Source organism: Eucalyptus grandis, chromosome 3 (assembly GCF_016545825.1).
Source record: "Eucalyptus grandis isolate ANBG69807.140 chromosome 3, ASM1654582v1, whole genome shotgun sequence".
NCBI lineage: Eukaryota > Viridiplantae > Streptophyta > Magnoliopsida > Myrtales > Myrtaceae > Eucalyptus > Eucalyptus grandis.
This window is the reverse complement of record NC_052614.1, coordinates 25,324,776-25,334,972: the sequence shown is the minus strand read 5'-3', so window position 1 is coordinate 25,334,972 and position 10,197 is coordinate 25,324,776. Positions and strand designations below refer to the sequence as shown.

The window sequence follows — 10,197 nt, the reverse complement described above, 5'->3', positions numbered from 1 at the left end:
TTAAATCAAATCCTTCTCCACTCATTTCTTGGCATTCATCGATTCCTCCCTAGTAGGTTGATGCTCTGGGGAAAGTGGTCTACTTTCCTCGTGTTGATCTCCAGTCGATTGCCCTCGATGGAATATATGCTCATTCTCAATGTCTGGCCGTAATCTGCTTAGCTTTCGCATCTTGGCATTTAGGTCAAAAAGTGGTGTCGAAGAGGTGGCAGAAGGCGCTTCAAGGACAACGGTGACTCATGTTCTTCTAAGGCAAAGGTAGTCAGGTTCTACTTGGACATTCTTATTTAGTGAAATTGTTCTTAGTTATATTCTTGATTGGTGAAGAAGATGCTTCGGTGCACTGCATGGTGGATTCCTGTCTTTTACCATTTATGTCATTGTACCGAATATTAGTAAGAAGTGTGCATAGGTTCCGATCCAACTTGAAATTTGAATTGGACCAGCTGATTCTGGGTGGTTCCTGCCAAAATAATTGGTCCAATTCCCAATTTCTAAAAAGTAATCAGGTTGATTAGACCAGACTAATAGAACTAATCCAAAGTTTGTGTGTGTATATATTTATAGCAAAAACCATAAAAAAAAAAATGAAGACAAGATATTTATAATAGAAATCATGTAAAAAAATAACAACATCAGGGTCGATTCCTGATTCTACAAATAGGGAATCAATCATATCCAATCTTTGGCTCCTTATTTCTAGGTGGGAATCAACTCACCCTGAAATCAATCACCGGAGATCTTAATTATGGATTGTTTGAGAATTTTATGATAAAAATGACTACCTAATATTAATCTATATCGTCAGTATTGGAAGGGATATAATATAAACTATTAAGAAATCGGAAAAAATTTAAAATACATAAGTCAACGGAAATGACGGTGTTATCGGCACTTCATATAGTCTGCAGATGTTTTTTTAAATGTATAAAGGGAAGAGATTCTTCTCGAACGTAGATGAGTCACAACTTAAACGGAGAAACAACGAAGAGTGATTGGCGAGAGAGCGATAGAGATGAGTTTAATAATAATAGGCGGCGTCTGATGATTGGTTGATTAAGTTCAACGCCGGAGGGCCTCTTCCCGATCGTGTGCACCAATTAAGACTCCACTATTCGATTGTTAGGAATTTAAACATTACGATTCTTTTTCTTTATAAGATAATGCACAAATATATGCGATGATGTAGTCATAGGCTTCCAACTAGAGGATGAACAAGATGGTTACTTGAAACGTGGCTCAATCCCGGAAGTAGAAATAGAAAAATGCTTTATGAGTTGATCATGCAGCCAGCATGATGTGATCAACTAGTTATAGTGCTTGCACAATGTGTTTATGTAGGGATGAGCAAAGGAACGAACCGAATTGAGAATCCGTCCAATTCTTGATTCCAAATTTGGAACTACCCATCCGGATCGACCTATGTACCATAATTACTGTTTATATTGCCCATTCTTCTCACAAAAGTGAAAGATATGACCAAAATACTCAAAAGAAGGGTGTTAACTGTTCAATTCGGATTTTCATAAAATCGAAGCCTGTACCAATTTGAATTGCTTGGGGGTGTATTAACTTTGAATCGAATCTCACTCCAAATTGAACTGAAAATGCACCGAGATTTAGTTTGGTTCAAATCGACTTTGGTTTGGTTTTATGGTTTAGTTCCAACACCCCTGCTCCAATAGTTTTTCATACTCGAAATGAGGTAAATATATGACCAAAGTATTCACGGTCGGTTCCTAGACCCATCAAGGAACTAGACTAGATTGTCAGCATGATTTTCGGGTGGATCCAGAAATCTGTGGACTAGTTTCAAGTTTTACGATGGGAACTTGATGGTCCTAAAATGGATCACCACTGCACTTTATTCCTTTTAAATTTGGAAATTGCTTTAGTAAAATGATTTATCACGCTACCTTTATAAAACGACAGCTTCTCGTGCAAGAGACACAAAAGGTCGGAATAACCGGCTACCTCCTTCCAGAGAAATCCCACATTCGGGAGAACGCTTGACTCTGCATCCCAACCGACCAGGACTCTCTCTCTCTCTCTCTCTCTCTCTCTACGTACAGTTGAAGCCGCCGTTGCCAGCACTCAGCAGCAGCTTAACTCGACTTCTCGTCCTCTGTCATCTTCTTCATCAACAAGCACCAGACATGCATGAGCACGCGATCAGCTGAAAGACCTCTGTCTCTCTCTGTTTCTCTCTGTTTTTCTCTGTCTCTCTGTGTGCGGGTGGGAAATGGCGGGGAACGAGTGGGTGAACAGCTACCTGGAGGCCATCCTCGACGTCGGCCCGGCGCTCGACGACCCCAAGTCGTCGTCGCTGCTGCTGAGGGAGAGGGGCCGCTTCAGCCCCACCCGCTACTTCGTCGAGCAGGTCATTACCGGCTTCGACGAGACCGACCTCCACCGCTCCTGGCTCCGGGTCAGTACCGCCTCTCTGTATTACTGAACCTGACCCTTTTGTTTTTCCTGGGCTGTGGCTCCTCGCTTAGCTTGGCGTTCGCTTCTTCTTCTTTTTTTCTATGTAGGCCGCGGCGACCCGGAGCCCGCAGGAGAGGAACACGAGGTTGGAGAACATGTGCTGGAGGATATGGAATCTCGCTCGCAAGAAAAAGCAGGTGGTTTCTTCTTTACTTCTCCTCGTCCTTGGCTTTCGTCGAACAATGGTTGCGTGTGAGCATCGATGAGAAAGCCTCTTTCGGGATTTTGTTGGAACGGGAAATGCTCTGTTTCTGGTTGTTCTGTATTGGCTGTTTGTGACTGATGACGGAGTTCATCTTTTGGAAAATCAGTGCTTGGTCTGCTCTTAAGATGGAAATGAGGGGTTGGAGTAGAATTATGAACAGGGGAAAAGGTGAAATTAAGCACGCCCCTTTGGAGCTTCATTTTTTCCTTCACGGTTCACTGTTGGGATTTGCTTATATCCATCAATTTGAGTTTGCGAATCGAGTTGATTAAGGGGATTGAAACAATGTGATAGCCTTTCCCAATTGATAAGAGACTAGTAGCGGAATTGCATTATCTTTTGTTTGGATGCTGTTGAGCTTGTGATTTGAGCTAAACTCATACTATAATCTTCGTACGCCAATCTTTTTGTGAAGCCATCGACGATTTATATGCTCATTGAGTACTCTTTCCATCAAATATGGTTTTAGATTTGTGGCCTTCTCCTTGTTGATCATTTCGTATTTGGCCGTGTCTTTAGACCTTCTTTTGTGCATAATTTGATCGATTCTTTCCTAAGACCAAACTTTTCCTCCGTATATGTGGATTTTTCTCGTGAATTTCATGTTTGTTTCCTTTGATCATTTCCCCTTCCGCCGCCCTCTTTGAATGTAGCTTGAGGGAGAGGAAGCTCAACGCATCGCTAAGCGGCGTCTTGAACATGAAAGAGGTCGTAGAGAGGCAACAGCCGACATGTCCGAAGATTTGTCATCAGAAGGCGAAAAAGGGGATTCGGCAACTGATATCTCGTCTCAAGGTGGAGAGAGGATGCCTAGAACCGGCTCTGTTGATATCATGGACAAATGGGCTAGCAGACAGAAGGACTGCAAGCTTTACCTTGTCCTAATAAGGTATCGGTCAACTCCATCTTCACATTATTTTCGACCATAAATTTAGAAACTTCCGAAACACAAATTCTTTTGTTTTTAACCTATGCTGCACACGATAAATTTATGAGCCGAAGCATATCTTATTTGTGGCTTTGAGTGCTTTCAACTGCAACTTTGATGTAGCCTTCATGGCTTGGTACGTGGAGAAAACCTGGAGCTTGGCCGTGATTCTGATACCGGTGGGCAGGTGAGCTTTTACATTCATGTTCGGACATGACACACCCATTTCCGATCAGTTATCTGGTCTGATTCTGATTGAATCTTTTGAATCAGGTTAAATATGTGGTGGAGCTTGCGAGGGCACTAGGCACAATACCAGGAGTTTATCGGGTCGATCTGCTGACAAGGCAAATATCAGCTCCGGATGTCGACTGGAGTTATGGGGAACCGACAGAGATGCTGAGGACAAGAAACTCTGAATTTCCACTTCAGGAAATTGGCGAAAGCAGTGGGTCATATATCATCCGAATACCTTGCGGCCCTAGAAACAAATATGTACAAAAAGAACTTCTCTGGCCTCACATTCCTGAATTTGTTGATGGTGCACTGAGTCACATCACACAGATGTCCAAAGTGCTGGGTGAACAAATTGGTGGTGGCCGACCAGTTTGGCCTGCGGCTATTCATGGGCATTACGCAGATGCAGGTGATGCTGCTGCTCTTCTTTCTGGAGCTCTAAATGTACCCATGCTTTTTACCGGTCACTCACTTGGGCGTGACAAGCTCGAACAGCTATTGAAGCAAGGAAGACTGGCAGAGGAAATAAATACAGCATATAAAATAAGGCGCCGGATTGAAGCCGAGGAGCTTTCTCTTGACACTTCAGAAATCATCATTACTAGCACAAGGCAGGAAATAGAACAGCAGTGGCGCTTGTATGATGGCTTTGATCCAGTATTAGAGCGAAAACTAAGAGCAAGGATTAAAAGGGGTGTCAGCTGTCATGGAAGATATATGCCGCGCTTTGTGGTGAGTGAGTTGATAGTCCTACTTCAAGGTGTGTTCAAGATACATTTGTTTGTCAGTACATTTAGGATAGTTTCATGCCTCTGTTATCTCTGAGCAGGTAATTCCTCCTGGAATGGAATTTCGTAATATCGTTCCCCATGATGGTGATATGAATGGGGAAGTGGAAAAGAACCCCCCAATTTGGCCTGAGGTTAAGTTCTTCCTGATTAGCACTATAGCTTGAACAAGCATATTATTGTCATTTTTCTGATTTATCAACTAAACTATGTGTCTTGGATGTTGCATGCAGATAATGAGATTCTTTTCGAATCCTCGCAAACCCATGATACTTGCTCTTGCCAGGCCAGACCCCAAAAAGAACATCACCACTTTAGTTAAAGCATATGGAGAATGTCACCAACTAAGAGAGCTTGCTAACCTTGTATCCTCCTTTTTTTCTCTCTACATATATGCTTTCCCTTCTGTAAATATTGTTTGTAGTTTTTCATTAACCTTTTCCAATTTTGAAGTCTTGCTTTTTCTGTATTGCAGACTCTAATTATGGGGAACCGTGATGACCTTGATGAAATGTCTACCACAAATGCAGCTGTTCTTCTCTCCATTCTTAAGCTAATCGACAAATATAATCTATATGGCCAAGTATCGTATCCAAAGCACCATAAGCAATCTGATGTTCCTGACATTTACCGTTTAGCCGCAAAAACAAAGGTATTTTATCTAGTTTTCACCTTCAGAAGCTGTGGAAATGATGCTGAACATCAGAACACGAGCTTGAAATGGGATGGTTTTCCAATGTCAAAGTCATCGGTTTTTTTTTCCTTTCCTTCCTTAGCCTCTTGTTCTCTCCATGCTTCGTAATGATACGGTTGCTAGAATCAACTTTGCAGTCTTTTATAGCGAAGTCCCATTTTTAACTGAACAAACTTTTGTTGATCTTCCCTGTAGGGGGTCTTCATCAACCCTGCTTTAATTGAGCCATTTGGCCTCACTTTGATTGAGGTTCCACTCTCAGCCTATTATACAAAATCTTTTTGATTTCTAGCAATTCCAATTCTCCTTATGGTTCACTAATGAGATCCTTATGTCATCTCTTGCTACCCAGGCAGCTGCTTATGGTTTACCTGTTGTTGCCACCAAAAATGGTGGTCCTGTTGATATTCTTCGGGTGTGTTCGAGCTGGAGCCTTATACCTCAATAGAAATTCTTGTATGTTAATTGGAGCTGTGCCAAGTTCAGCTATGAAGTAGCTAACTATGACTTGTTACAGGTTCTGGACAATGGACAACTTGTTGATCCCCATGATCAGCATGCAATAGCCAATGCTCTTCTTAAGCTAGTTTCAGATAAGCAGCTATGGTCAAGATGTAGGGAGAATGGACTTAAGAACATTCATCTTTTCTCATGGCCAGAGCATTGTAGGACATACTTATCTCGCATAATTAGTTGCAAACCAAGAGGGCCACAGTGGCAGAATAATGATGACAAGTTAGATAAATCAGAATCAGATTCGCCAGGAGATTCCTTGAGGGATATACAGGACATATCCCTGAATTTGAAATTTACATTGGATGGAGAGAAAAGTGAAGGGAACGCCACTTTCCTTGAAGAAAATGCTGACGATGCAAAGAGTAATGTGGAGAACACTGTTTTGACGTTGGCAAAGGGTGTATTGAGAGGAATTGCAAAAGGCACGTCAACTGAGAAAGCTAATGAGGATATTGGCGCCGGTGATTTTTCGACATTTAGGAGGAGAAAATGGATATATGTCATTGCTGTGGATTGTGATGCCACTGCAGATTATATTGACATCATTAAGAGGATTATGGAAGCAACAAGGAAGGAAAATGCAGCTGGCTTTATTCTATCGACAGCCTTGACCATATTAGAGGTGCACTCGCTCTTAACATCAGGAGGATTGAACTTGACGGATTTTGATGCGTTCATTTGCAGTAGTGGTAGTGACTTGCTCTATCCATCATCAAGCTCTGACGATGGCCCTTCGGGGCTTCCCTTTGTCATTGACCTTGATTACCGTTCACATATTGAATATCGTTGGGGTGGGGAAGGGCTGAGGAAGACATTGGTACGTTGGGCAGCCTCCATTAATGACAAGAAGAATGGAGAAAACATTGTTGCAGAAGATGAATCAGGATCAAGTTCATATTGCTTTTCATTTAAAGTGGAAGATCATGATCTGGTAAATTTCTGCTTCTTGCCACCAAAACCTTTGGATGCGACTGTGTCGTCCTCTTAGCTTCTATAGCAGTTCTCTTCAGAATAGTACTGAGGCAAATAGGGACCAGTCCAAAAGTATTTTGACACTTTCTCTCTTGCTACAGATTCCCCCAGTTAAGGAACTCAGAAAACTGATGAGAATCCAGGCACTTCGTTGCCATGTTGTGTGCTGTCAGAATGGCAGGAAACTCAACGTTATCCCTGTTTTGGCATCTCGAGTTCAAGCTCTAAGGTATTTATGCAGAAGTCCTAGTGTTATTAATGATTGTTTGATGCTAAAATCCATCCACTTGATGCAACTTCCTCGTAATTTGCATATAAATTCGGGTTTTTTTTCTTCTTCTTTTGGGATAAACCATTCATTTATCATATCAATTCTGCTGAAATTTCACTCCTTGTATTACTTCTGATGCTTTGACCTGCAATACTTTTCGGTAATCAGACAGTTCAGGCTTAACCCTTTCCAATTTTGTGGAACTTTTCTGTGATTTCAACCATAGCCCAGCATTGTAGATGTTTTCGCCCTCTTTCTGCCTACTAAACCTTTAGGTAACATAAATACACACACATACATACACACATGTATATATATAGGTCAAGGGATGGAAATTGTTCATCTAGGAAATAATGTCGCGAGATTCAAAAATATGCTGAAGTTTGAACACTACCACGGTTGAACCGCGTGGAGGAAAATCAACTGGAAATTGGCCATGGTAGGATGTACCTGCCTGCAGTAGTCATCAGATCTATTGTGTACTTCAGTTTTAACTTCTGTTTGATCTGCAATGGATCAATTTAACAAGCTGCTAATGCGAAAGCTGCAATTTTGTGGGGGATTATAGAGAGGTTTTCTCTAAATGAGTCGCTTATTAGAATGTTCAATCCACAAGTTTAACGACCGATTGATTAGTATGATATCTGGTTCTCCTAATTCCCGAGTACATCTAATCTGCACTTAAATTCAAACTCATCTGTCCTGTAATATACTGACAAAGTCCTTTGCAGGTATCTTTTCGTCCGGTGGGGCATGGATCTGTCGAAGTTCGTCGTGTTCGTAGGAGAATGCGGCGACACGGACTATGAGGGACTGATCGGCGGAGTCCATAAAACCGTGATACTCAGAGGATTAGGCTGTGAATCTCGTAAGTTGCACGCTCATAGGGGTTACCCTCTCGAGCATGTCGTTCCATACGACAGTCCCAACGTCGTAGAGGCCGAAGGATCTGATGTCAACAGCATTACGGAAGCATTAGCCAAATTAGGAGTGACGAGGACGTAGCTTCTCCCAGTTTGTGCATTCCTTTTGTCTATAACCAATTGGCTTGTAGAATAAAAAACTAAGCCTGGTTTGAACAGAGACATGGAGTCTCAGTGATTCAACGTCAACACCGAGGCCATGGGAACTATGCAAGTAGCTTTTTTGAGATGATGAATTATTGTCTAGAAAAACATGTTACGGCGTGAATAATAACCATTCTATTTTAGAAATTAATTTCTGGCTATAAATTGATTTTTCTAATTTTATTCCCTGGATAACTTTTGGAGCAAAGTGTTTAATAACTTTACAATATTTATGTTCTTGAAATAAAAATTCATGTAATAATGACACAAAATTTCTCTTTCTCGAGTGATGGTGAGAGGCATCTGGCGGGTGATCAGCGGCGGGTGTCTAGTGTCTAGTGATTGGCGGTGGGAGGTGGGCAACGATTGGCAACCGACGGTGGGTGGGTGGCATTTGGCGGCTATGTAACATCGACACGGATACGACACGACACGCCGACACGTTATTTCTCAAAAGATAAAGAATTCTAACACGTTCCGACACGTTATAAATATATAAATGCAAAAATAAATAATAAAAGAGCATAGAATTAATTTATACTAAAAATATTAATTCAACATTTGTTAATATCATTCATTATTTTAATTTTATAGAAATTGAATAAGAAATTCAAAAATTGCAAACACAAAAGAGTAAATTTAAAGGAACATGTCTTTTTTTTACACTTGTTGGAAATGAGTGAGATTTCTTATAGTCCCGACAAAGTTCGGAGTTCATGAGATAGACTAGCTTGGAGCTCCTCTACAAAACAAGGTTTGAGAAAAATGAAAATCTAGGACAAGAACTCTTGAAGTACGACCAAAAGAAAATGAAATAACTAAATTCTCCATGGAAATGTAAGAGATAACTCACAAGCTAATGACATAAACCAAAAAAGATCACTCACAAGCGACGCCAGTGAGAGGCGGAAAGAAGCAAAAAAAAAAAAAAATCACAACTTTAAGTTCGCGAGGGCGGCAGAGCGACGTCGGCGAGAAGATGGGCGTTCCATCGTCACTCACGGGAATGTCAAAACTTATAAGTGAGAAACTTGAGAGTGAGAATTTTCTTCTTTTCCCTTTATATTTGTTATTGTCATTATTTTTCATATATTTATATTTTTGACCCTCAAGTATTGAAATTTTTTAAAATTAACCCCGTGCGTGTCGGAATTTCGAACTCGCATGTTGGAGCATGTCGGGAAGAGTTGACAATGTGTCAGATTTCCCGACACTCGTTGACCACGTGTCGGAGAGTGTCGGACATGTGTCGGAGTATTGGACACAACACGAAGGCTTCCGGAGAGTGTCGGTGCTTCTTAGTTTGGCGGTTGGTAGTGGGTGTCTGGCATTCCACAGGCGGCAAGTGTCCAGTGTCTTACGAGGGCAAGTGTCTGATGATGAGAAGAGTTTTCATTTCTTACTTTTATTTCAGAAATAGAAAAGCTAAAAAATTTAATTTCTGATTTCTAATTCAATCTATTCTTTGAGCATAAATTTGTTCCAGAAATATAAAAATAAAATTACGTTACCGAATAAATTTCTATTCTATGTTTGTTCCTGGAGACAGAAAAACAGAGAAATAGAAAAATATAATGATTATCGTTTGTGCCCTCATAAGCACACAAGTTTCATAGGATTGATGTAAGTGTGAGTCTTTTCAGTAACTACATTTTCTTCTCACGACATCTTTAATGCATTTTTCATATAAACCGTGTCATAGGAGGTTTTTCTTCGTAGGTAAATCGGGAAACCATTCCCAATGATTTGAGAATATCTATTTACATTTGCTTATAAACTTCTAAAACAAACTAATGGGTTGGTATTCTAATGGAATTTTATAATTCGTTTATTTCGTGGAAAACAAATGATTTGAAAAATAATTTTTTTAAAATGATTGTTCATATCACTTATAAGAATAAATGAACAAAAAAATATTCTTTTTGCAGAATAAACGGAGCCCTAATGTACCAAAAATAATACCCTGGAGAAACAAATTTACTTCTGATTCACTATAAAAAAATATAAAAAATAATTTACTTAGTAGATAAGT

General features: G+C 40.5%; 1 protein-coding gene across 1 annotated transcript; it reads left to right on the top strand.

The window, feature by feature from the left end:
• Positions 1–1,986: 1,986 nt before the first annotated feature.
• Positions 1,987–8,316, top strand: LOC104437014 (probable sucrose-phosphate synthase 1). The gene is made up of 13 exons (XM_010049866.3): positions 1,987–2,428; positions 2,535–2,624; positions 3,346–3,581; positions 3,744–3,807; positions 3,894–4,589; positions 4,687–4,779; positions 4,879–5,010; positions 5,121–5,297; positions 5,535–5,588; positions 5,692–5,754; positions 5,857–6,786; positions 6,929–7,056; positions 7,830–8,316. Exons 1-13 carry the CDS (start codon positions 2,243–2,245, stop codon positions 8,101–8,103), a joined length of 3,123 nt encoding a protein of 1,040 aa, XP_010048168.2. The 5' UTR covers positions 1,987–2,242; the 3' UTR covers positions 8,104–8,316.
• Positions 8,317–10,197: the final 1,881 nt, after the last annotated feature.

Bases quoted from the DNA above. Each gene is read 5' to 3' on its own strand.
- LOC104437014 (XM_010049866.3), top strand. From the start codon at position 2,243: ATGGCGGGGAACGAGTGGGTGAACAGCTACCTGGAGGCCATCCTCGAC. The intron at 3,582-3,743 runs GTATCGGTCAAC...ACTTTGATGTAG, and splicing joins CTTTACCTTGTCCTAATAAG to CCTTCATGGCTTGGTACGTG. The intron at 4,590-4,686 runs GTGAGTGAGTTG...ATCTCTGAGCAG, and splicing joins GATATATGCCGCGCTTTGTG to GTAATTCCTCCTGGAATGGA.